The following is a 27,227-nucleotide window of genomic DNA, read 5'->3' as shown; positions in this document are numbered from 1 at the left end:
AATGTAGAGGAGTCCCAGGGGTCACCTATTAAAGGTCCAGCCCCTCATAAAACTTATCTTTTTTTAAGCAGACAAGCCCTGTGAACACAAGGCCTGATGTCAGTGCAATCAAGAGACTCGTTTTAGAAAAAGAGTAGAGGCTGGGAAGGACTTGAGACGGACTATGAGACGACAAGGTAGACCCTAGAATGAGAGAAGCATGTACAACCAGCTCATTTGGTGGAGTAAGTAGAATCAATAGGTGTCTGGGGAGGGATCCAGTGCTAAAAATGGAAGACCAAACTTTCCCTAGGTTTTAGGAAATGTCCATACTGATTTTGCCACAGAATACTTAGCCAAAAGACATGATGCCATGCATATCATGGAAATGCACTTAATATTTCTAATTCCTGAGTACATCCTTACACCAATTCCTTTATTAAAACAAAAGAGCAAACCAAACACACCCCAACAGCACATGGCCTCCCAAGGAACAAGCAAGGGGCAGCTGCAATTCCTGCTCCTAAACAGGTTCAGCTGGGAAGCCTCTTTTCAATGCCACTGACAGTAGCAGACTTAACTATCTGAAGGAATTAAACACAGGTATAGTAACGTTTTAGTTGAAAATGTTAAAATCTGAAGGAGGTTTAGACATAAACTCCTCCAACTTCTTTAGTTCATCCGTGAGGTCTCTGCAATTCAGGAAGATTAAGTCACTGGTCAAGGTTCTCTAGGCAAATGCGAACAGGGTTAGGGCGCCACTGGGTTTTCTTACTTCTAGTGTAAGTTCCACTCTACTTGTGCTTAAGAGTGAGATTTTTGCTTAGCAATTGAGATTTGACTTGGAAAACTGGAAAAAGAGAAGTTAACAAGTTACCAGTGCTAAAAAGAAAATATAAAGTTATCAGTGATGTGGAAACTACATTTTATATACTGACATCCTAGGCCAATAAAAATTAGTATACTATAGAAGAGAGGTCATCATTAATAAACTGAACCGCCATGGGGGGAAAAACAGGTACAATTCATAAGGCCTCCAAGAAAGAAAATGACAAAACAATGATTTAGCTTGTGTTGGGGGTAAAAACGTCAAAGGTTGAGAGAATGGAAGCCAATGGGGAAAAGATAAGCCAAGAAAACACTGTGAAGAAACCATAAGAGTTGAGTTCCACAGACTTTTCCATTCAATTCCCTGATGATCTGATCTCCATTCTAGAAGCAGTATCTAGCTTCCAGATACTAAACAGAATATTCTACTGTTCTCAGGCCAAAAGCCCCATCTGTTCTGCCTGACAACTATAGGCCTTCCCATCCACAGCCTATTTTATTTAATCTTTGCCACTGCTCCCATGTATGATTTTCTGACATTTTCCTCAAATATTTTTTAAATAAAGGGTAGTTTTTATCAAAGCCTTTTTTTTTTTTTTCTCCTAAAAGATACACAGCTTCTTTTAGGACAAATCACTGAGCAACATATTATATTCTGGAATCTCAGTAAACATTTTACAAAGTATCTCTTCCATTCTCTTAGTCTTCAATTGCTATCTATTCCCACTTTCATACCAAATTTCTCTAACTTCATGATCTTAGGAGGCAGGGGGTGGGAGGAAATAGTTATCTTCTCTGAGCCAGAGAAGTGAAAGACAAAACATTCTTAAAAGTTGATCTGCAGGGCCTCATTTTCTTCCATTCTCCTGAAGGCACTGAACTAAATTAAAACCTAACCCCTCCTGTAGGCCCAATGGGAACAGTAGCACTTCACTTTAAGAGTGGAGGACAAAGTGGAGGGGGTTCTTACAGTGGGCCCATTCTAAAGCTTCTATATTTCATTCTTGCTTTTAAGTCTCTTTATGTTGTATTTTGTACTTTCTACCTCGGGACCTTTTTCTCTTAATAGCTGAGTAACTTTCACTTATATTAAATGTTTAGAAGAAATATTCAAACTTCTAAACTATTCTTAATGCTTTGGAAAGAAGTGGGAGCTCTCTCTTGGCCCAACTTCTCTTTCTCCTAAAACCAAACACACTGTATCAGAAATACTTATGATGTCTAATAATAGATAAACATTTTATGGAAAAAATATTTTTCTACATATAACAGTTTGATTTTTAAAGCTTCATCATCAGATTAATGGCAGGACATAAATAGCTGCTGACATATTATTTTAGCACATAAATAAAACCATTAAAAATTATTATTCAAATAACAGAACTAGAAACTTCCTCTCCACCTTTTACTGTTTTCCATGGATCTGAATTAGGGACTGCTAAGAACTGTGCAAATAATGGCCCTGCTCAGCCCCTACTCCTCTATATAAACAGCCATGCATGCAACAGTGTTAATTATCCCATATGTTGGCTGACTGAATTTTAATGTCCAGACATACACAATTTATTCAGTAAACACAAGCATAGCATCTACTATTTGCCAGGTAATGCTTCTATGGAGTTTATATATTCTAGTTATGAACATTATAGCCTAACAATAGATAACTATTAAAAGATGATACAAAAAGTTGCCTTAAGTTTAAATCTATTCTATAAGGAAGCTATCTACAAAATAAAAAGCTGAAACAGTACCCGTGTGACATTAATTCTGGATGCTTCCTTTCTAGAACATTAGTTTGCAATGTGGTCACACCTAGACAGTGCCCTTAGAAAAACATTTCCAACTGATGTAGTAGAACAGAGATATGAAGATCCTTCATTCTGTGGGTCAAAACTTCTGAAACTGATTTCACTATTTTGGAAGGAGGTGAAGCTACTTTCAAATAAACTTTTTTCCCCAAATAAACTCTTATTTGAGATGGACTATTATATAAGAGATGGGCTCTTCCAGACTCATTCATAACAGGCTATTTTAAGTAAAGCTGTATTTTAATTATATCTGGCTGTACTGATCATGATAAAATTGGTTTTCAATGTGGACAATGCTTTTAATTGCACCCATGAGGTCCTGGAATTGACAGAGCAATTAGTGTCTCATCTTAACTACTTTAAATTGTGAGCTTCTAGGGGCACTAGGGTGGTTTCAATCAGTTAAACGTCTGACTTTGGTTCAGCTTATAACCTCATGGTTCACGGGTTTGAACCCTGCATTAGGCTCTGCACTGATAACTCAGAGCCTGGAGCTNCCCCCCCCCCCCTTGTTTCCCTCCCTCCCCCCCAAAAAAAAAAAAAAAAAAAAAAAAAAAAATTGTGAGCTCCTAAGAGGTACACAGCAGTCTCCTTCATTCCCGGGCACACAGGAGGAGGTATATATCATACATGCCAGATGAATAAATGGAAATAATTAAAGAACCTCACTACACACTTTGTACCAAAAACTATGTGAGAGAAAAGATAGATTTTCTGAATCTGATGTTTGCAACCAGCTAATAAGTTCTCTCAACTGATAGCATTTTCAACTATTTTAGACTATCACACATTCTCTTGTGAATTTTCTCACCATCTTATACCATAATTTGGCTCTAGTAATGGTATTTAATTTTACATGAATAAAATAATGGTTAACAGCATGGGTTTTGGAGTAAGTGACTGGAGTATGATATAGGTGCTATCACTTACTACCTGGGTGGCTTTGGTCACACTGCTGATTTCCTAATCTGCAACAGCTATCTCGCACAGGGTCATAGGAGGTTTAAGGGAAATAACATGCAAATGCTTAGCACAGTGTCTAGCACACAGTAAATGCTCCATAAATGGTAGCAGTTATACTAAATTAGGTTTCCTAAATAAGTTATCTCTTGATGTAATTAAGTTATATAATTTTTGTATGCCCCCCAATATGATATAACAGAATGCTTCATATGCTGTAAAGCTGAATAGATGATTGCTTAATACATGAACTGGATCTTTTTCTCATGAGATGGTGAAAAGTCTTATTCAAGCAACTTTGCTAACCAATACACAGAATCTTATAACATTTCCTACATAGCTATTATCCAATTTGTCTGCGGTCCATTATATGCCAAAATCATTGAAACAAGGGAATCAACATGTAGAATAGTATCCAGTGATAATATCATATCATAAACACTTCATGATGCCTCTTTTTCAGGAAGTTAGACAGCTGACCTCTCCCCCACCCCTGGCTTTGGTATGGCCCCATCTTTCTACAAAGCCCATTACAAAGAGGCAAATGGGAAGCAAAGTTTTTCACCACACTGGTTTATGGTCATTTATTTGTAGCTATGCATTACTAGCACAAGGTGGGCAAACATTTTCTGTAAAGGGCCAGAGAGCATATACTCTAGGCTTTGTGGCATATGATTGTGTCACCAAGTACTCAAAACATGCCACTGAGTGCAAAACAGCCATAGGCAACACATTAATAAATCAACATGGTTATATTCCAATAAAACTTTATATTTTGCCAATTATATTTTGATAAAACTGAAAAAAATAAAAAACCTTTATGGACACAAATGTGAATTTAATGGACTTTACAAATGTCAGGAAATATTCTTCTTTTGATTTTTCTTCCCCACCAACCACATAAAATGCAAAAACCATTGTGAACTGACAGGTCACAGAATTCTTACGTAGGTAGTAAGTACCTACAGGGTACTGTTTGCCAAGCCCTATGCTATAGGATTTATAATCATGGGGAAACGTGCAGCACCAATGATCCTGGATCCTCATCACAAACTCGATTTTCTAAAAGTCTCCTATTCCACAAATATTGTATCGCCCCAAACATTTCTTTCATTTCCAGAAAGAATGTTCTGAAAACCCAACTAAGTTACTAATTTCACTCTACAGATCAAATAAAGATCATATTTTAACCTATTTCTTGCTTTATAAGATATGTCTTAGTAGATTGTAAACAACTAACAAAATAACCAGTACTTCATACTTTAAGAATTGTAATTCATTGGTTAATGCAACTACAGTACAACTAATAATTTAATACTCAGTTTTAGGTCTCCATTTAATGAAACTCTGAAATAAAAATTACTTCATTTTATAAATACCTCTATTATGTACATAGCATTATCACTCCCAGGTTTGCTTCTTTCAGTATGCTGAAGGCCAACGGTCTCAATACTGTGGGCAAGTGGCAAAACCTGGTATGCTGTCACACTTAACTCTTTAAAAATACTTACCATCATGAAAGAATGCTGTAGAGTTCATTTAAAATTCTTTGGTAGATTAGCCTTAAGAAGATAACTAACAATTTAACCACAGATTAAGTCAAGGAATTCTGAATTCTGCATGAATTTTATTATTCAATAGCAGAGACAAGGTCCTGAAGAGTGCTACTTCTGCGGCACCGTCGAAAACCTTCAAAATGTTCAAGGCGTTTGCTTCAACATGCAGGCTAAGGCTCAGAAATAATTCCTTGCATCTGCCCAATTTCATGGCAGAGGCAAATACAGAAATTTGACACTGTGCCATTTAAAATTACTCAACTTTGCAAAAAAATATTTAAAAATATAAATTCATGGTAAAATCATACTGTCACCCAGAAGACAAACTAGTAATAAATGCAAGCTGCAATGGATGATAAAAATATTCAAAAGTGAAATGCTTAGGCAAATTTTTCATAGCAGAAAGATACTAAGAAAAACTGACCTATGTTTATACTTTAAAATCTTGTAACTTTAAAAATACAGAATGTACATTTGTTCAAATTTTGAACATTTATATTTGGGATAGGATTTTATACAAATGATGACCCTTTGGAGAAATGACATTGAAGGCAACTATGGACAGTAATACTTAGATAACCAAAGTTAGGCAGAATCTAGCCTCTTTATTTTTCTCAAGACATCTATTACCTATGATTCTGACCCATTATTGATTTATATTGTAATATCCTACTTAACTCCAAGAAAAAAATTATATTTGGTGCTTTGGAGAACATGCTATAGCTACAGCAAGGAAAGGTTTTGAAAACCAGTATTTTAAAAATCTAAGAGGGGAAAAAAGCATCATTAATGAGAGATAAACTATAGAAAAAGCTTATGCTTCTGAAATACAAATATTCTTTTTACTAGAATGAATAACAGTTTTGGAAATTTATAGCATAAAATCACTATCTTCACTGCAAACTTCTTCATTGCAAACTTCAAAAAATGTATGCCCCAATGCTGTTCAGCTTTTCTAATACATTTAAAAATATGTTTATTTTTAATCTTCCAATGAAATCATTTAAGATACTCTAACAAATGTTTCCATTTATTGAGCACCTATGGGCACCATGCTAAATATTTTAAATACATTAGAAATCATCACCACGATGACCCTGCAGATACAACTTCCTGTGCTAGGAAAAAATGGAGAGTGACAACATCTCCTTTTTTGTTTTCCTTTTTTTCNCTGGGACTAGATGATTTTTTTTTTCCTCCCACAAAGAACAGAAACTTAAAAGATTTCATGTTTTCAATTCTTGAAAATACAAAAGGCATTTAGAAAAAATTAAAAATAGCAAAAATATTAATTTCCAAATCTATTGAAGGAAAGCTATATTGATATCACCATGTACATTTTAACTAGTTCCCAATAATTCTTTGATCCCCTAGCAAATTCTTACTGGCCATTTCTTACTTTTCTCTGACTTACTGAGGTTTTATTATAAATGCTGAGTCTTAACACTATGTCTTACTGCTCTTTACCTCACCTCTGCTTTCCCCTTCCTTCCACCCATTGGGCGATGTTTATACAATGTGGGCAGTTCAATCAATCTATGCAGAATTTAAAATCTGACATTCATTAATAGAGGAGATAATATTTTACACAGATGTGGCACACTGGTCCAGATTCATACTTGTGAATGCTATACATTTTTTAGCCTCATACATGTAAGGCAGGAAAAAAAGCAAAGAAATAATGGTAAAAATTATTTCAAAACTAAACAACTACCATACCATAAACATGTTCTTTTTGATCTATACCAAAATGAGAAGGTACCCCTTAGGATTGTCTGCCTAAATTTCTTGCATTTTTTTTCTGGGCTTAGTATAGTGAAACTCCTTGCCTATATAATCAGAGATAGATTTCCTGTATTTTAAAGCTCGACTCTTCATATACCTGTGTAACTGCTAATAAAGTTATGGAAGTTCTTAACACAGAGAGGCCATATATAATTAGATTTAGAGTGCTTAAGAATGCAATTTTGCAATATGGTACACTCATCCATCTATCCAATCACTGATTTTTTTTTTTTTCCTTTCATTCCTTCTTCAAATATTTATTAAGTGCAAACTATGCACCTGGCAGTGCTGTAAATGCTGGGAATATGGTGATGAGCAAAACAAAACAAAAAAAATCCCTGCCCTCATGGAGCTTACACTCTAGTTCCTTAAAAGGGATCTGCAACTAAAATAGAAGTACTCAAAATCTAAGAGGAAAACTTTTGAGAAGCTCCATTATTCAGATATCACAAAGGAGCAAAGGCTACAATAAGTACTATATTTAACATTTGTAATGTGTCTCATTTTTATCAAAAATAAAAATCACATCTTATTAGGTTTACTAATTTCCTTGAATAATAATTACTACTTCTCGTTTTCCTCAATTTACACTTTGTTTCTGGTAAGTTCTTCTAGTTCCTTGAAGAGAGTAAAAGTGAGACAATCCTTTTATATTTCCAACCTAACTGATGATCAGTAGTTATCAATCAAATGAGGGTCTTCATAAGAGGAATTTTTGGTTATAAAGGATTTGGCTTCATAATTACAGGAGTATTTGCCACACTGCCTCTGCATGACTTAACTGCTGACTGGAGTTTTGACTGGGGATGCCATTATCTGAAATAATTTGTTAGGTATCTTCCTCTTTTTTTATTGTCCCATTAACTGAACATATGCTTCTTAGCATTAATATGCAGTAAAGGCTACCATTAGAAACTAGACTTTGCCCACAGAAGAGATTACAGCTAATCTTTACCTGGCATTGCTGTCAGTACTCTTCCCACTAATGTATTCTGGACCCTTTTCCACCGAGCTCTCAATTGTTACCTCTGCCCTTGCTTTCTCTGACCCAAATCCTTGAATTAGAATTCTAAATTCATTATGGTCAGGCCACATCAGTTGTTAAGCTCAGTGGTTGTCCTTCATATTCTCTTGGGCTTCTCCCTCTTCATGTTGCAGCCAACAGTAATGTTTTCCACTTTCACCTGCAGAACTTTTCCACCCTCTTTCATTTTCTAAGAGGACACTGTGGGAAATCAGGACACCTCTAAGTATGCCACAGAGTGATAAAGAACGCAGGGCCAGGAATCAGAATACCAACTTTGCTCTATATGGAAGAATACAGAAAGAGCCAAGCATATTAAAGGAAATATCACTCTGAGTATGGTTTCTATATTTTCATTTCTATATTTATTCAACAAATATTTATTCAGTGCTTATTAGGTTCCAAAGACTATTATACAGTTGATTTCTTTTAATGGGAATCCACCAACACTGCTCCAAAGCTGAAGTGGTAAATTTCTGACCTGTAGGTCATATTCAGTCTTTAGCTTAATTTTGTCTACCTCGGAGAGAAGGATCGAGGAACGGAAAAGTAGGCCTTTAGAAGTCTTTAGAAGCAGTAAGATAGACTAACTCTATCAAGAGAGAAGGCCTGTATCTTTCTCCTTTATTTTTATGTGTACCTTTCACTGTCTCCACCTCTTTGCTCTAGTTTTGTCTTCATTCTGCCTCATTTCTTTCACTGGCCATTATACAGCAATGGGATGTATGTTATTTCCTATATTTATTGAATTACTTTCCTATTTTTAATTTAAAAGCCAAATTAAACTTCAGACCAAATTAACACTTCATATTTTTATCCTAAAACAAACAAAAAGTCTTTTTGTTGCTTTTGTTTGGAGGGGTAGGGAGAACAGGTCTACAGTCCTTGAAATTTCTTTCACAGATTCTCCACTCAATTAACTCAGTAACTGAAATTCCACCTTGACAAGCATAAATATTGCATTAAAAAATAAAACAATAATAAACATTGTACTTCAACAATCTACACAAAAAAGGATACAATCAAACATTATAACGCATAAGTGTAAAAAGTAAATAACTATTTCATGAAGAAAGTAAATAAAAATCTACCCAGATAATTTTAACAAAAAAATGGAATAGAAATAAGTGCATTCAAAGGAAGAGTTATCATTTACCATGTTTTATACACTGAAAATAAGGATTCTCCACTCCTAAGCATCATTTTTATGCAGATTTTTATCACAAAATCATTATATATTTTCCATTTGACAATTTCTCTCTTTAGTAGTTGCTATAAACTGTAAATTATCCAAACACTTAATTTCCCGGGATTAAATATCTTCCTAATAACTCTATAACCCCCATTACAAAGAATGCCACAGTATCTTTTCTTTACCACACAAAAAAATTATAGTAATTATAACTTATTCTTTATTTGTCATCTTTCTACAGAAATTATCAAGATTTAGCCTTGCCAGGAAATTATACACATTATGAATACAAGTTTTAATAGACTACTGATCAGACTATTATATTCCAAGTATTTCTAGAACATGATATCACAAATTAAGTCATTAATTCCAAAACAATAGTTTATTAACAAAAAAGTACAAAGAAGTACAAATGGACATCCTACTTTCCCCCATTGTGTTCCATCTATCTATCTCCCTTTCAGTCCATGACACAGCCTTCTTGAGCTAAAAGAATAGGTAAAATACTTCTTCCAATGGGCCTAATAACCATCCCAAAACAAATCATTACATATTTAAGTTATACAGTCCATGTCAATTAAAAAAAAAAAAGTTTTATCTATATGAGTTGCCATAAAAGCCTCTTCCCTTGCAATATACCATGTACCTAAACTGAATGAAACATATCAGCATCAACATCCATAAAACATGCTTAGACACAAAGAATTGTCATTAGTATGTTTCCCTTGAAGTAACAGATGATAAATGAAAGCTTAGAAGTGTCAAAAGGGATTTTCATAGATACTTACTAAAACACTTCAAGTCAAAAACATCTTGTTAACTGAACTAAATTGAGGCTACATGGAAAACATTCAGCTTAGTTGTGTTTTTTACACTGATTTTTAAATCAAAGCTACTCACATATCTCATCTATTATTTCAACTTTCTTTAATAATGGCTCCTTTTCAATTTATTTCAATAAACCTACAGGTATTCCATACTTCTCTCTCTATAAGCCCAAAGTACTTCTCTGAATCACGGTAAATTCCCAATACTTTTGATTTTTCTCACAGAGCTACAGATGGGAGATTAAGTAAACTGCCATGTTCAGTAAATAATGCTTAATTTGCTCTTTCTGCTGTAATTCATCAAGACAGAACATGTGGATTAATTTACTGATGTTCCTAAAAGCCATGTGTAAAATTTATCTAACAATTTTTTGAGTGGGAAGCTCCATTCTTTTGGTTTGTGGAGGCAGCCAAGTCAGAGCTTACCATTATACTTTAGTCCTGGCTTAGAACTATTCTCATAAAGAACATGAATTCAGTGTTAGACTAGACTGTAGTAACATAAGGTGCTATACCAGTGATACATTTTTGGGGAACTGGAAAATTCAGATGACCACTCACTAAACATAAAATCATTATTCCACAAAGATTTTATTCACATCAAACTTGCACAGTAGCAAAAAAAAAAAAAAAATCAAAACATAACTAAGCCACATATCAAAGAACAATATACAATAAGGATTTGAATTTCTCAATGGCATTGGAACGTATTTCCATAAATAACATTTACAATTCTAGTGTTAAGATCTTTCAAGGTGTCTGAAGCTTCACAGTGCTAGAATTGATTTTTATCAGAACACATGCAAAAATGTGCAACATAATAATTCATATTAATGACAGAAAAAAGCACGCCAGTTATTTGTCATTCCAGCACGGCCATGCCACTCTATGTTCTAAAAACAAACAAACAACCCCCCAAATCCGGGTCCCATTCATTCTTCAATTATGCCTTTAGTCACTCTGCTTTATTATATTCAAACAGTCACTGTTAGTGCTCTTCACCACGACTTTCAGGCTGACGTCACTCCCTGCCTGCTGGCTGTCAGGACTGGGGGACGCCCCTCTCCCAGACTCACCTTCTTCCGGATGTCTTCATCATTTGCTCCTAGAGAGGCATAGAGCTTGAATGCAGCCTGGCGGAGTTCATGAGCATGTTTTAAATCATGATCAAGCTATGGATGGGGAAAAAAAGACATATTGCAATTCAGTCCACATGTCTAATTTTTAATAAAGCTAACTGAGTTAGAAAAAATTTTAACCACTAGTAAGATATCAGTGCTATCATTGAATTCCTGGTTATTTTGGGGTTCTGTTCACATATGACTGAATCAGTGCTGTGTTTGTGTCAGTAGGACATGGAATGCGTGCAGTCTGCTTCTGTCTAAAAGTGAACACCACAACGTTTGACCCCGGGACAGTATATGAAAGACGTTTGTGAAACTCTGACCCCTAAATATTCAATGTGCTTAGATGGTGGCTTTAGTGGCACTGATGCTTGCTCACATCAGCTCTTTGAAATGCTCTCCTCAAGAAGGTGGCACACTCAGGCCTTTCTAGTCCCAGAATACAGCTGGTAACTTGTATGCTGCCACAGTATCTTTAGAAGATTTTCTTAAATACGAATAGTGCTCGCCCGATTTCAGCATTTATCCAAGATTTTAGAAAAGAAGGAAGCCTTTGTGAAAATCCTTAACAAAAATACACCATGGTAATGATTGCTATGTATCTATTACAATCACCTGAGATTTATATTTGGAGGCTTTTTGTACATTTATTAAAATTACTAACTGGCTTGAAACAATTAATGCTAACTTTACACATGTACAGCTGGCTTTCTAAATTATCAATTTAAATACACCTCTTTTGCTAAACTACCATAAATGTGAAATAGATGCATGTTCTCACAACACTTTCAATCACTAAACACAAATCAGTAAGTATATAAAGTTTATCAATAATGTAAATAATTTTACAACTAATTCACCCAAATGACTACCACTCCAAATGAATTGCCTTTATGCACTGATATGTGTTATTTATAACATTCTAAGACCCTCCTTTGAAACTTCCTAAAGAGCTAAGTGGCATATTAGCTAGAAAACCCTAACAATGATATATCTCCATCAACTCAGTTTTAAGTTAATTGTTACTGACTGTGGTGTGTGAAGATGGGGAAATAAATCCAGCTGGTAACATCAGTTAGGGTAACAACAACAGCAGCAGTTCTAAAAATATTTTTATCAAAGCAGGCACTGATGGAGTATGGGAGGAACTCCCCAATATACAACACTCATTTTGATGTATAAGTTCTGAAATATCTATTCTTAAAATCTTAAGTACTTTCTAGTTATAACATATAGTTAGAATACTGACTCGGATTAACATACACCATGAAAATCATGCATTTATTAACATGCAAGAACTTCCCACTATGGGTCTAGTGTCTACCTTTTTATGGTTAGAAACCACTACATACTCCACCATCAAAATACAGATGACAAAACAAACTAATATTCAGGGTAGGTATAAAAGATCATTAAAAATTATTATTCTCATTTTACTATGATGGAAATAAAATGCAAAAACCCTAACAGAGGAATAATCTTCTATATACTAGTTAAATGATATACACATATATAGGTTACAAGTTCTTGTAACTATGCTTCCTCACTCTCCTGTACACAGAGTATCCCATTTGCCTTGCTTGGATGGTCAACTGAGGGTGTTCATGAAGCCACAGTTAGGACTTGCTCATGGATCTTTATGCCACTGAGATACTGTGCCAGTGTGAGGAAGTGGACAGAGGGAAACAGACAAGGTAACTGGTTCAATGGAACCCATCACCTGTACTGAAAAAAACAATACCATTAACCTTAGCATATAGTGTACATGACTAATACCATTAACAGTGAAGGTTACTTTGGGCCCTTTCTGAGACAGAGAAAAGATAAACCCTTAAGAGTTTATTTTATTTTCAATGTTAAGTGCCAAATGAACAGATGCCGGCCAAATGAAGTTTTAGGGAACTCAAGGACATGAGAAAGGTCAAGAGGAAAGTTTTTAAAAGTTTACCATTGGGACCAATGGCATCAAAAACACAGTCACATTCATGAAACAGTACTGGTTACTAATTAGAAGACAATGATCTCTCTGCCATGACCTCCTTAAAAAAAACTTTCTTTAACTGAATGTTGTTCTCTTATGCTTAGAGAAATGGATATAACAAATGGGCTGAGAAGAACAATGTCAAATAAATATCTAGCTATTCTAAGGAACTTACATTTGAGAAAAAGTTTAAGAAAAGCACAGTTTGGTTCTTGATGGTCTCAAACTAGAGGTTAAATAGTGCTTTCACTGACTAGCAGACCCAAAGCATAGTATAAAACTGAAGCAAGGAAAGAGAAGACAAAAGTTAGACAGTGAAAGAGAAAGACAATGGTGGAGAGTAAAATAAGGCCACTCCGTCACTTGTCACAGAAGAACACCCTTGACCTCAAGAATGAGAATAGAGCAACAGAGATGATTCTGGGAACTTACACAGGATTAGATGATGTTGATATAATGTCAACACCCAGTTTAGAGATCCATTATTTTGGGGGTTTTAGTTGGGAATTAGGAATGTATTTTTCTTCCTTCCTGATTTCTTGCTTCATAAAAAATTTCTGGTAATCACACGAAACAGACTGGATTCAAAAACCCAGAAAACATCATCTATGTTATCAAAGATATGAAAAGATTCCTTCATTTAAAAGGGCTTTGAACTGTAATTATCAATTGGTTCAAAGTTGTGGCAGTAAGAAAACCTTTTACAAAAATCCCTTACTTGAGCTGCTGAAAAGGAAAACAGAACATACCCTTTTAATATCAGTGATGGCACTCACTGAACTGGGATACTTGAAATAATCAGCAAGCATGGCAATGAGGTGATCAGTTATGCTAGCGATTCTCTGTAGCTCAACATCTGGTTCAATCAGATAGGCGAGTGTCTCAGCTCCTTCAACTCTCTCCTCTAGTAATCTCTCCTTACTGCACATTCGAACCAAACAAGGCAGTGTCTGGAAGGTAGTGAAATTAATTATTGGCTTTGTGGTAAAGGCAAAAGCTTGATAGAGAGCATAAACTGACTCAATCAACTCAACGGTTTACAGTGGCAGTCATGTTTGTCATCAAATGTTTGAATTAAGACTTTCATAGAATGAAAGGGGTTTTTTTGGAATGTAAAAACAAAGTTCAGTGTCTATTAATCATTTGTGTTGGCACACTAAGTCTAATCACACAACAGAAGTGCGATAATACAAACTCTAATCAGGCCTTTGTGATGGATAAAATTGAAACTTTATTGTACAACTTACAAAAGACATTTAAGAATCTTTAATAAATCATGTCTGATGTTTCTGCCTCTTCTATGTGTTTATTTACTGAAAAGACATCCAGCAGTTTAATCAGGAATAAATTTGCCTTAGAAAAAGTATGTTATCTTTTTCTTAGTGAGTAATATGGATGCGATGACTTTTATTTTTTGTTTGGGGATCAATATCTACAGCTGCAAAATCAAAATACAACTTTAAAAATTCAGTGATCTTACCGTGACTCCATGAGTTTTCCAATAATGTGAGTAAAATGCATCCATCACAGTTATTAGGTTTTCCAAGTAACTCCCTAGAATGACTGTATCTACTAGTTCAATTTTACTTGAGGTCCTTCAAAAATCTTAGTGCTGGTCTTGGTAATTTATCTACATTAGGTCCTTGATAAAAAAAAAATCCCATGTAGTTATTATTTCGTCTTCTTTTTTTTAATGTTGAACACGAGCCAAGGAGAGACAGAGGATCCAGAAGCAGGCTCTGCACTGACAGCAGCGAGCCCAATGGGAAGCTCGAACTCACAAACCATGAGATCATAACCTGATCTAAAGTCGGATGCTCAAATGACTTCACCACCCAGGTGCCCGTTTACTATTTCTAAGGCTGATGAACCCAGTTTAAAGAATAATGTGGATGTGGAAACTGAAATGTTCTAATTATAGGAAGTTTTCCTCCGTTATCGTAGTCAGCACAACTGTGCTTGGCTGTTTTCTAAGTTTCTACTGTATCTTTATCATAGAGCTTAGCACTTTACTGTTCACTATTGATTTCCTATCTGGCTAGTGTGTGCTTTATAATACAATCCCAGGTTTCCAACAGGAAAGCCTGATTCTTACTTTCTTTTGAACAGTTACTAACATTCATCAATACTATAAGTTCATGAATTACTGAATTAAGCATTCACAAAAACTACATGCAGAAGATGCTATTAACCTAGTTTACCAAAAAGAGGAAAGAGAGGGGTAGAGCAGTTGAACAAAGAAACCAAGGTTACTTGCATGGAAGCCCTTAGAATTTTACACAGTTTTGCTTACGTAGGGGGTCTTCAGATCTCATAAAAATAATTGACTTGCTTCAACAAAGACTAAACAAACATTAGTCTTAATGCTCTTTAATCCTTGGGTTCATTTTGCACACTGATAATGAGAGACTTCGCATTCATAAAATGATAATCAATTTATTTACACTTGCTTTTTGTGACTAATAAGACATTTAATGTATTTAATACACTGTTATCTTCAAAATAACCCATTGGAACAAATGAACAAAAATTATTGCCTCCATTTTCATGAGTCACCAAAAGAATAAAGGATGTGCCCAAGGTTACCCAAGCCAGTCAGTGGTAGGAGTGCTAAAATGAGAACTGAAGTCTTAGAACTTTTAGGGACAGTCTCGTATCTGGGTTTTTCTGAGTTCTAGTTGTTTTTGACATGTCACAATGATGTTGATGGTTTTCATGTGTTACTTTTCTTTCTCATTATGTCTTTTGAATATCTGCTATGAGGGTGATATCAAATCTTTAACTGCAGAGCTAGTGAACTGCTTGCCTATAAAATTATGTTGTAAATTTAATGAAAATCAAAGATTAAAATATATTTTTGATTTCACCTGAATTTTACATATTTTTAAGATTTCTATATCCTCATGATTTAGTAAAAATGAAAAAGGTCTGACAAGAACTATTCCACTTTGACTCTCAAAATATATCTAAAACTAATTTTTAAAAATTACATGGCATCATATGGGGACACCTGAATGGCTCAGTAGGTTAAGTGTCAGACTTCGGCTCAGGTCATGATCTCACAGTTCTTGAGTTCAAGCCCTGTGCTGATAGCTTGGAGCCTGGATCCTGCTCCAGATTCTGTGTCTCCCTCTCTCTCTGCTCCTTCTTTGCTCACACTCTATTGTCTCTCTCTCCCTCAAAAATAAATAAAGATGTTTTTGAAAAATTTCAATTTATATGGCATCTCATTAAAAAGAAAAGTGTTATGTCTTAATGTTATTTTACACTATGCACATGAACCATAGTGATAAATGCATAAAAAGAAATAGGAGAAAAGAAATGGGAATGCCAATATTTATATTCAACATTTAGGACTGGGTAATGTTCACATGTGTTTAGAGAGAATTAATTACCTCACCTTTAATACAATACAGTTGTCATCTGTCCGAATTGCTCCAGCTCTACACATGTAAGTTAAACTGGAATAAGATGGCAGAAAGTAAGTTTTTGCTTGTGTTTTCAAGCTCTAAAAGAAAAACTCCCTGCCTCTAAGATTTTATGGGGGAAAAAAAAAAGACAGCTATCTTATTTATCTTGACGGAGAAGGTTTTCACATTATCTCATATTAAGTTTTACCAATTCAAAAACAACTGATACAGACAGTAAGCCAGATATTTTTAAAAAATACACACAAAATTGTTTTAAAAATTAAGACTTAATGAGAGAATAAACTTTGAAGCTATGTGCTGGGCACACTGGAGTTCCATATACTTCTCTCTGTATTTTTTTATGTTTAAAATATTCCAAAATAAAAAGGGGAAGAGGTTAAAAATAAATATAAGGTTAACAGTGTCTAAGATGAAATAAAGTTGGGATATTTTAACTACAAGAAAGGTAGTATAAGAATCACAGAAGAAGCATTTAACTTTTAACACCTACAGCTAGTTGTAAGAAATTAACTACTAATTCTTCAGAGTTTGCCAGCAATGGCTTTGAGAACTGGGTCAATGATTTGGTTCTACTGAAAAACAATTTACCTTCACAATTATATCTGGTTTTGAATAAGAACTACTTGGTACTCCCTAAGCATGGACTGAACACTGAGCACTTCAGAAACTCAAATTAATGAATTTCCTTTTTGAATTAGATTCCTTTAGTAAACTGAGGGGACAGGGGAAGGACTAAAACACTCAATATCTTGGCTTCTACAGAAAGCTATGAAAAAAAATAAAATTTTTACTTAGATTGTAGAGAACTGAATTGTTTACAGCTCTTATCATTATCTTAAGACTTGTTATCCACATTGTTTTTTGAAACCAGCTTCATGAGAGAATTTACCTTATTAACAAAGAGGCAAATGCTCAGTTTTGAAGACAAAAAGCAAATGAAAAAAATATAATATACTCATATAAAAAAATTCATGGCCCATGAATAATTTACTGAAAATTCCTTACTCTCACCAAAATACTAAAGAGTCACAAATTCTTAAATACTGGAAGTAAACAATGAAATTAGCAAAGAAAAGGTACTCAACCTATCTACTAATATATTGATAATTACAGAATTGGCTTGTATTGAATGATTATGAGCCCGAACTTGTGTTCATAAGAACTTAACTATCTTATAAACTGTCACATCTCTATGATAATTTTATGCTTTGTTTCTCTAAATTCGAGGAAGCCATATTCTCTGAAATCATGCCTTAGTTACCAACCTCAACTAATTCTCACTCCATATTTTCACATCTTTATATTTTGTCTTAATCCTTACCATAAATAAGTTGGTTAAATCTCATCTAATTCTGTATTATTTCAACTGAAATAAGGAGAGTAAGTTGAGAACGAAATAAAGTAATTTTCTGTACATCATCTTAGTTGTTACATGAGTGTTGCTGCTCTGCGTGCTGCAGGTAGGAAGCAAAGTAAAAAACTCATGCCCATTTAATAAAATTGGAGACAATCCCACGACTTGCAAATTCTAAAATCCCAAAAGAAGACAGAGACTGGAAGTGAGCTAATAAGGCTGTCCAAAAATACGCTAATATGTTGATAAAGGACTGTCATTCTTCCCACACTGTCTTGACTTTTACCATTTTGCTGACGTCAGCTGCATCTCAATAGGTTTATCCCTCTGTAACATCTTCACAAAAATTTGGGGTAATAATTCTCCATCAACCAAAACTAGAAATAAAGCAAAGAACAAGAATTAAGGAATTCTTTTTATCTACAAAATTCCTAAATTAAATCATGTAGGTGCCACTGAAAGTTCCAGCCTACCGTTTACCAGGGTCATCGATACCTGGGGGTTTTCAAAAGCTAAAACTGAGAAGCATTTCAGTGCTTGCATTCGAACCTGTAACAATAAATAAACAAAAAAATGCACGTATGAATTTTAAATGTCTCAGAATCTAAACTCTTCTGAAAAAACAACAATTTAAATCTGCTTAAAATACTAAAAGAAGGCCTCAGGGAAAAAAAGTAGTACCTGTATATCTGAAGAGTACAGTAAGTTAAACTTAATTATAAAAAGTTAAAATTAATTTTGAAATAACAGAAAAGGAAAAAGTAGCAACTAAAATTTAGACAAATTCCTAATCAAATTTAAAAGAAGGTACAAAATACAATGTTGGTAAGACAAATAAAACTTAGTAACAATTAATCGCCAACTCCCTCTCAAGTGGGACACTTCTTCCCAAACTACAAAAAAAAAAAAAAAAAAAGAAGGAAAAAAGTATGCTCTTATAGTATATATGGGATAGGGTTGGGGCAGGACAGGAGAGGAAGCAAAATTACGGTAAAAGTCTGAAAAGGACTAAACTAATTTAACTTTTAAAACACCCATGAACTATGCTACTATTCCTCAAAAGTAGATTACTGGGGCCAAACTCTTGATCACATACAGTATATTTTACAATTTGCAGGAGCTCCTATGAGAGCTATTATTTTTCTTTCTTTCTGTTCGGTTTTCAACAACCTCATCCTCACTTCCACGCCTGAGTGCACATATGATGTTTCTATGTGGCACTCAAGATTGGCAGGCTAGGGAGCTGAAGTGTGAAGAAGCCCTGTCCCTCACTTTGGCAACAACATGCTGCACTGGCATGTGCACACCTAAAATGTGAGACATAAAATACGTCAATGATACTGACAATGGAGCAAACATTACAAAGAGCAATGTCACCAAAACCTTTTTTCCTTCCACAACCTATAATCTGGTAAGGAAGCTTGGTGCAGAAACGACAAGAAAGAGAAGAAGGGAGAATTGAGGGAGTTTATGAAGCTAGAGAACAGAGATGAGGAGGGACAGTAAATAGCCACCGCAGCAATCGTTTCTTCATGTGACAGTGCTGACTGCTTTCTGCCTCCACGTGGCACCAGGCAGACAAAGCAGTCTCGGAATAGGTTTCCTTCCCCTGGGTCTGGCTAATTTCAAGGTGGGTCCGTTCCCCATTCCTATCCTTGTGAATGCTTCACCAAGATCAAACTTTGGATCCCTCAAGTAGGGAGAACATAGGTATCAGCAGACCGCAATACAGCTAAGGACCAAAAGAGCAGATCAGATTCAGTGCAAGAGGATAGAAGACAAAAAGGTCTACTTCTCTCTCTGCTCTGAAAGAAAGTCCTGGCATACCAGCTCTAATGTGACAAAATTAGGACAATGCCCCATTATTTGCTATAACTTACTAGATGGACAACAATAAAGTGACCCAAGTTTTAACTTAATGCTTGACTAAGTTACACAAAACAGAACACATTTTAAATGTTGGTATATATGTGGGTATACGCTGTAAGCTTGAGTCATGGTGGCTAAATCAAAGTCCTTTCTGACAGCAAGCCACTGTTCACACACACTTCAAGGCATCACCTCACATGCAGCTTTGGCACTGACATCAGAGCAGAAGAAACTGTGAAAATCAATAGCAAACCAAACCACAACCATACTCTGAAAAAAATGGAAAGGCAAGGGTAGCTTTTAAAATTTTTTTAAAGAGGATGCTGTAGTAAAACAATACCCATAAAATTTTATCAATAAAATTTTATTCATGATCACAGTATCTATCAAAGCAGCAATATAACATGTGGGCCTTCTAGACTAAGACTCTAGAAACTAAAAAAGTATAAAAATCCAGCCATGATTTTTAATATCTTACTTTGTAAGATACTGAGGTTAGTAGGTGAGCAATATTCTGAACTGCACCATGGTTAAATAAAATTGTTTGATGATCTGGACCCTGTAAGAAAAGAGAATATAACAGTACATTAAAAAAAGAGTTAATGATTCATTCCAACAAAACATCTACTTAAATGTAGAAAAGCACATTTGCTATAATGCAGAATTCTCATTTACCCTTCTCTTGCATAAATCCTTCCTAATAAAGCAGAGTAGACAAGGGGTTATCATTTCTTATGTCATCCCAGTTCTGTATAACTGCTGCTTCCTTACCTCCCCCTAAACAATAAAGGGGACAAAGAAGCTATCCTGATAAGCACAGGCCCTTTGCAGTTCTTAAATAACACACCATCACAGCAACAGAATGAACCAGTCAGTTCTACATTTCACGTGCATAACCTTACACTGTGTCCACTGAAGATAGTGGTGATCATTCTTACAACTTCAGACTGATGAGCTAGTCAGAGGAACTCTAAAACTCTTAATTAGTCAAGGAGAACTGGACTGAAGCTTAACCTATCTCAAAACATCAGGAAAGTCTGAGTAATGGATGGTGGAAAACTCAACACTCCATACTGAGAAGTGAATGTATTTTGGTTTCTGTTTCTATCTCATTTCTCTTCTTATGTTATCATTTCTTAGAATAGGAAGGTGAAGAAATGGGAAAATTCAGAGATTTTATTTTTCATCAATAGTCTTCTGCCGAGCAATTTACTGAAGATCTTCAAAGTAACGGAAGCTAAAGGTTTATGCAAGGCTTTGAAATTGCCACAGTTCTTATGTACTGATTTTAATTTTAAAAAATTATTTATTTTTTTTAATGTTTATTTGAGACAGAGAGAGACACAGCACGAGTGAGGGCAGCGACAGAAAGAGGGAGACACAGAATCCAAAGCAAGCTCCAGGCTCTGAGCTGTCAGCAAAGAGCCTGATGCGGAGCTCAAACCCATGAACCCTGAGATCATGCCCTAAGCCAAAGTTAGAAGCTTAACTGACCGAGTCACCCAGGTGCCCCTAATTTTTTTATTTTTTATTTTTTATGTTTAAGTAATCTCTATACCCAACGAAGAGCTCAAACTTACAACCCAGAGCCCAAGAGTTGCATGCTCTACCAACGGAGCCAGCCAGGCACCCCCTACCCATTCAATAATGAAGTCAAATCAAGGATAAGGATGCTACTTCATGCTTATCATTATTCAGAAAAGAAAAACACAGTATGGAAAGTTGGCTACCCTTCTGGGCTCACCAAAGGAAACCAGTGGCTAGTCTAGAAGAAACTCTGAAACCAATTTTTCCAGTCCACTCTTTAGCCAAGTAACAACTATCCTGTAGATGCTCATTCTTTCATGGACCAAAATATCAATCATATGAAGTGGGGAGATTCGTATTCATTGTCCTGAATCACAAAGCAGCCATATTCTATTGTACAGGTAATAATTCTATTAAAGGAGTCCTTTAAAAAACAAAAAATCTTCAGCAATTTCTCTCAATTTCTATACATTTTCCAACTTCTAATTTCTGAGTATTAGCTGATACATAATAATCCACACTTTATTCGCACAAAGCTGCATTACACATATTAGGTAGTTTCTAATGTCTATTAAAAACAATGTTTTGTTGAAGATTATTATTTTTTTAATGTTTATTCATTTTTGAGAGACAGAGAGAGACAGATCATGAGTGGAGGAGGGGCAGAGAGGGAGAAGCAGCTGTCAGCACAGAGCCCTGTGTAGGGCTTGAACCTACGAACTGTGGGATCATGGCCTGAGCTGAAGTTGCATACTTAAAACAACTGAGCCACCCAGGCACCCATGTTTTGTTGAACATTGAGTCAGAGGCTCAACAGACTGAGCCACCCAGATGCCCCCATGCATCTTTTTTTAAAGAGCTAGATCATGTATGGAATATCTGTATGATGAAGCTGTATTGTGAAAAAGATCAAGCACAATGCAATTTACTTAACTGTTCCCCGCTGCCTACAAAATACTATAGTTTTTTTTAAATTCTTCAATTTCTTTGCCCCAGGGATTGCAGCAAATAATGATTACAAAAGTTCTTCTTCCTTTGTGCTTGTACATAAGATTGTGTAAAAACAATTGCAAGGAAGCAATTAGTGACTGAACCAACCAGAGAAGGAGCTATCATTTGTTTCTTATCAATCTCTCTTAGGTCTCTCCAAATCAACACACATGAACCTGGGCTAGTGAGGCAACATCCACAGGGTGGTAAGGAAATAAGCCACCAAATTTTTAATCCAAAAGATAGAGCTCAGAAGTTTTGGTGTAACCTGTTTAAGAAGCGGCAACAATTTAGTTGCAATTCATATTACTAGTCCTTTTTTGCTCCTTAATATATCAGGGAGAGAATTTCAAAGACATAATTAGGATTAGCTTATAAGACAAATGCTTTAGTAATCTCTTCTTTTTCTGTCTTCCCCTCCCCAGAATATGTAAATATATTTAATACTGACATCAGTATAGCTGACCCATGAACAACAACGGGTTTGAACTGTGCGGCTACATTTCTATGTGGATTTTTTCAATACACACAGCACAGTACTGTAAATGTATTTTCTCTTTATGATTTTCTTAATATCATTCTTTTCTCTAGCTTTACTGTAAGAATACGGTATGTAACACATAGAACACACAAAATATTGCAAGAAAACAGTATATAATACATATAACATACAAAATACTCAACTGCTTATCAGTAAGTCTTCCGGTCAATAGTAGGCTATTAGTAGTTCAGTTTTAGGGAAGTCAAAGGCTATGTGCCAATTTCTGACTGAGCAGGGTTTGGCACCTCTGACCCTAGCAATGTCCAAAGGCCAACAATATATGCAAATTGTGAATGAGTCTAAAAATTCTATTACGAATACTATTTTAAGTCTGTATGAAAACTGAAAACATGAAAGTAAAAGGTTTTTATAGCTAATGATTATACAGAGATCATGAGATCAATTGTTTTCAAAGATTCACATTACTAAATCAGTAGAAAAATTAATATTTTATTTTAGGCTACTTATCATTGGGTTTATAAATGCTACAATGTTTCCTAAAGTCTACTTTACAACGGCAAATGCTAATTATCATGCAAAAAGAAAGCTGAGTTAAGGTGATTTTCTTTGATAACATCTTCAGTTCTGTTAGTGGCAGGAGGGTGCTCAGTGTTAAGAGAACTTAAAAAAGAACTAGTGACTTAATGGTATTAATACCATGATTTCAGCTAAAAAGCACTGAGAAATTTTAGATAAGCAAGTCTAAAAGGACTTAAAAAGTTTCTGATGAGTATTTCTAAAAGCTATGTGAAGGGTGCCTGGGTGGCTCAGTCAGTTAAACATCCTATTTTGGCTCAGGTCATGATGGCACAGTTCATAAGTTTGAGGCTGGCAGTGAGAAGCCTGCTTGAGATTCTCACTCTCTTCTCTCTCTCTGCCCCTCTCCCGCTTGTGCTTTCTCTTTCTCGCCAAAAATAAACATACAAATAAATAAAATTAAAGCTATTTGGGTAACTTCTGGAATGGGATTATTCAAACTTCCCATAAGATAACACAGTAATGTGACATGTAGTAGTTACACCTGCAGGTCCAATTTTCAGTGCCCCTTTGGGATTACTGTGGTTATCACTAGTAGATGGTATGCTCTCAAGTACTCAGAAGATGCAGAAAGATTTTTAATGAGGCACAGGAGGAGTTCTGGAGTATCCTTTTTTTACCTTCCTTCCAGGGCTGGCTAGAAGACTTCATTTTACTGTTGGAAAAGTTCAGCTCATTTTTAGCAAATGAATTGCAACAAAATTGTCATTTTTCTCAAAAGCTTTCTTTGCCCACCTCAGATTAACGGAGTGTTTGATATCCCTGGTCCTATGAGTTGGCTTACATACTGTCAAAGGAATCTGAAAAGTAAACTTCAAAGACTTTTGATAAAATTCTTAAATTCTAGATGTCTGAAATAGAACTGAATTAAGCAATGAAAATAAGATGGGGGGGCTTAAACAAATTATAATGATACTTTTTCTGGAGCCAAGTGATCTCATTTTCACTTTTTGGGAAACGGATCTATAATAGCATAGATCCATGATCTTCCTAGTTTCACATGCAGGTTTCAGTTCTCTTTGCTATATTTCCTATAGTTCCCCAAACTCCTTACTTTGTCTTTGTATTGTAAATAAAGGTAGGTGAGTAATGCTGTCCTGAAAAACTTATAGAATCATCAGAAGATAATTATTTGGTTAGAAATTAGCAAATGTGTAGAAATTAAGGAAGCTCTCAAATAATCACCCATGGCTATCAAAAGAGTACGCTCGGAAATAAGTCAGGCAGAGAAGGACAAAGCAAGCTTGTTTGCACGTATAGGAGGATTAGGAGGAACTTGAAGGAGGAACAAGGGGGAGAAGAAGGGCGGAAATGGTGGGGGAAAGGGAGAGAAGCAAACCATGAGAGACTTTTGAATGCTGACAAAAACTGAGGACTGATGGATGTGGGGGGAGGGGGGGATGGGCATGGAGGAGGACACTTTGGGGATGAGCACTGAGTGTTATGTGGAAACTAATTTGACAATAAACTATTAAAAAAAAAAAAAAGAAAAAAAAAAAAAAAAAAGAGTACGCTCGGTATGTAAACTATGAAGCAAAAGAAATACCACTTTATGACACTATTAGTTTAGACTCAGGCCCTTTTAGGGACAGAAATTTCTCTCAACAAAGTCCCACTTCTCCTTACAGGAAATCATTTAAAACAATTTCCAACAATGAGGGTACAGGGAAATAGTCATGATCACATACTACTGGTAGGAGTATAAAGTGGTACAAGCTCAAAACAAGACAGTAAGTATATGGTAAAATTACAAATGCACACACTTTGACTCAGCAGTTCTGTTTCTTATAAAATGCTTTACACAAGGTATTTCTGCAGCATTGTTTTATAGTAATATAAGATTGGAACCAACACAAATGTCCAACGATAGATAACTGGTTAAACAAATTTCTGTCTATCTATAGAAAAATACTATACCACCGTTGGAAAAAAAAAAAAAGAGAGCTTCTTATGTACTGATGTGGAATAAGTTTTAAGACATGAAAAATGCAAGGTGCAGAACAGTATGTATGGAATGCTACCATGTGTGTCCCAAAAGGGGAAGGAGGTATATATCCACAGGTCTGCTTACATATAAAAACAGGGAAGGGGAAGAATATCTACAGGTCTGCTTTTATCTGCACGTTATCTCTGGGAAGATACACAAAGAAGACACATCCCCTGAGAGCATATCAGATTTTACACTACAGAGAACATTTACTCTGGTTCTTACTTTACAGCAGTGTGAGAAGATCTGACAGATGTACTCCTGGGTGTAGCGGGACCTGCTGAGCAGCGCCATGAGGTGTGGGATCACCGTGGCATCCTGGAATCGAAGGAAAAGAGAGCACAGTAACAAGGAGCTTAGGCATTGTGAATGCATCTAACAAACTATTTCCAAGGGCAGATACATATGCAAACTTCTTATCTTAATCACAGTAGATCAAGTCTCTTTAAGGAACATAGCAAAACAAAAACAACACGGTCCCCTAAAGTGTTCAAGTAAAGGACAAGGAGAGGGACTTCAACATTTATCATCAACAACAAAATACAAGAACAGGAAAATCTCAACTTCTTTCCCATAAACAGTTTACATCCCACAATAAAACAAAGTCATTTGAAAGACTTAACAGAAATCTGTTCTGAAACCAAAATGTGAATAATATATACAATATTAAACAGCCTATAAGGAGGAAATATTGTACAAAAAATGACAGTTTTGAACTCTGAGATGTTGTGGTATCAGTAACTAGTAAGAATTATGACGGTAGTTAGCTAATTTCAATCTTCACATAAAGTATCAACTTCTCACTTAGAGCATATTCTCCACCTATTGCTGACACTTAGCAATATATATGACAGTGCAGTGGAAGAGAGGAGAATCCGCCCAACCTGCTACAGGGCTCTCCAAGAATCCCCTTCTTCTTAGGGTGCAAAGGGAATTAAAAGCTGAAAGGGTATTTGGCCTCAACCCCAGATGGAAAAAGAGACTTAGCTCAAGCCTCCTCATCAATGCTGTCATGAGTCCTGGAGCTATGCATCCCAAATATGAATGTGCAGCAAAATCCCAGGGGATATTATCTGCAGATTCTGATTCTGTAGGTTTGGAGTAGGATCTAAGCTCCAAATGAAGCTGATGCTGCTGGTCCATAGACCACACTCTGACAAAAGACAACAGAGGGCAACAAAGACAACTTCAGAGCACCATGGCAGGGGCGCCTGAGTTGCTGAGTAGGTTAAGTGTCCAACTTCAGCTCAGATTCTCTCTCTCTCTGCCCCTCCCCCACTAGCACTCTGTCTCTCAAAAATGAATAAAAACGTTAAAAAAATTTTTTTAAAGGTATCATGTTGGGATGAACAAGATTTGGGGCTTCCCTTAAAAAGAAAAGAATGCCCAAGATATATAACAGCTAAGTAGGAAAATAGAAGGATGATGATCCCCTATAAGTAGAATCTTTCCCTTAGTTTAATCCTCTGTTAGTATAATCTCGTGTTATCACATGCAGTTTAAAAACAAAATGAAAATTTAGAAAATCTCAAAGAAAGTCAGGTACTAAATGTACAGAAAGAAAAGGAAGAGAGAAGATGAGAAGAACGTCAAGTACATGTCTATTTTTATGGGGGCGGGGGCAACAATGGTTACGTTGGTAGAAGATAGGGAAACAAGTAGCAGCTAAGAAAGCAGGCAATCAAAAGGATGATAGAAAAGCTTCTATTAAGCTCCTGAAACTACTTCCACCTCTTTTCTTTCCTCCATTGCTCTCTCATCCCTCAGTTTTCCTATTATAATGGCCTCATCCCATTTCTTCACATCTGCCTCCTTTCTGCCAATTGTTTTACAGATCTGCAATTTATAGTTGATTAAACAAGGCAAAGAACAGTTGCATAATCTACCCAAAGGCACCCATCTGGTAAGAAGGATTTCAAACTAGACA

At 35.6% G+C, this 27,227-nt stretch overlaps 1 protein-coding gene across 2 annotated transcripts in view; it reads right to left on the bottom strand.

The window, feature by feature from the left end:
- The window catches only part of ARMC8 (armadillo repeat containing 8), a 106,260-nt gene that overhangs the window by 33,606 nt on the left and 45,427 nt on the right, over nucleotides 1-27,227 (bottom strand). For both annotated transcript variants that reach the window (XM_077756667.1, XM_077756668.1), the window contains 7 exons: nucleotides 25,526-25,618; nucleotides 20,197-20,277; nucleotides 18,323-18,398; nucleotides 18,136-18,226; nucleotides 16,465-16,525; nucleotides 13,814-14,014; nucleotides 11,036-11,131 (listed from right to left, as the gene is read on the bottom strand). In XM_077756667.1, the coding sequence (XP_077612793.1) occupies nucleotides 11,036-11,131; nucleotides 13,814-14,014; nucleotides 16,465-16,525; nucleotides 18,136-18,226; nucleotides 18,323-18,398; nucleotides 20,197-20,277; nucleotides 25,526-25,618 (699 nt within the window). The remainder of the gene's footprint in view (nucleotides 1-11,035; nucleotides 11,132-13,813; nucleotides 14,015-16,464; nucleotides 16,526-18,135; nucleotides 18,227-18,322; nucleotides 18,399-20,196; nucleotides 20,278-25,525; nucleotides 25,619-27,227) is intronic.

The sequence above is a fragment of the Crocuta crocuta genome, unplaced genomic scaffold (genome assembly GCF_008692635.1).
Source record: "Crocuta crocuta isolate KB4526 unplaced genomic scaffold, BGI_CrCroc_1.0 scaffold337, whole genome shotgun sequence".
Classification (NCBI taxonomy): domain Eukaryota; kingdom Metazoa; phylum Chordata; class Mammalia; order Carnivora; family Hyaenidae; genus Crocuta; species Crocuta crocuta.
The sequence above is the reverse complement of the archived record's forward strand: the minus strand, read 5'-3'. Positions and strand labels throughout refer to the sequence as shown.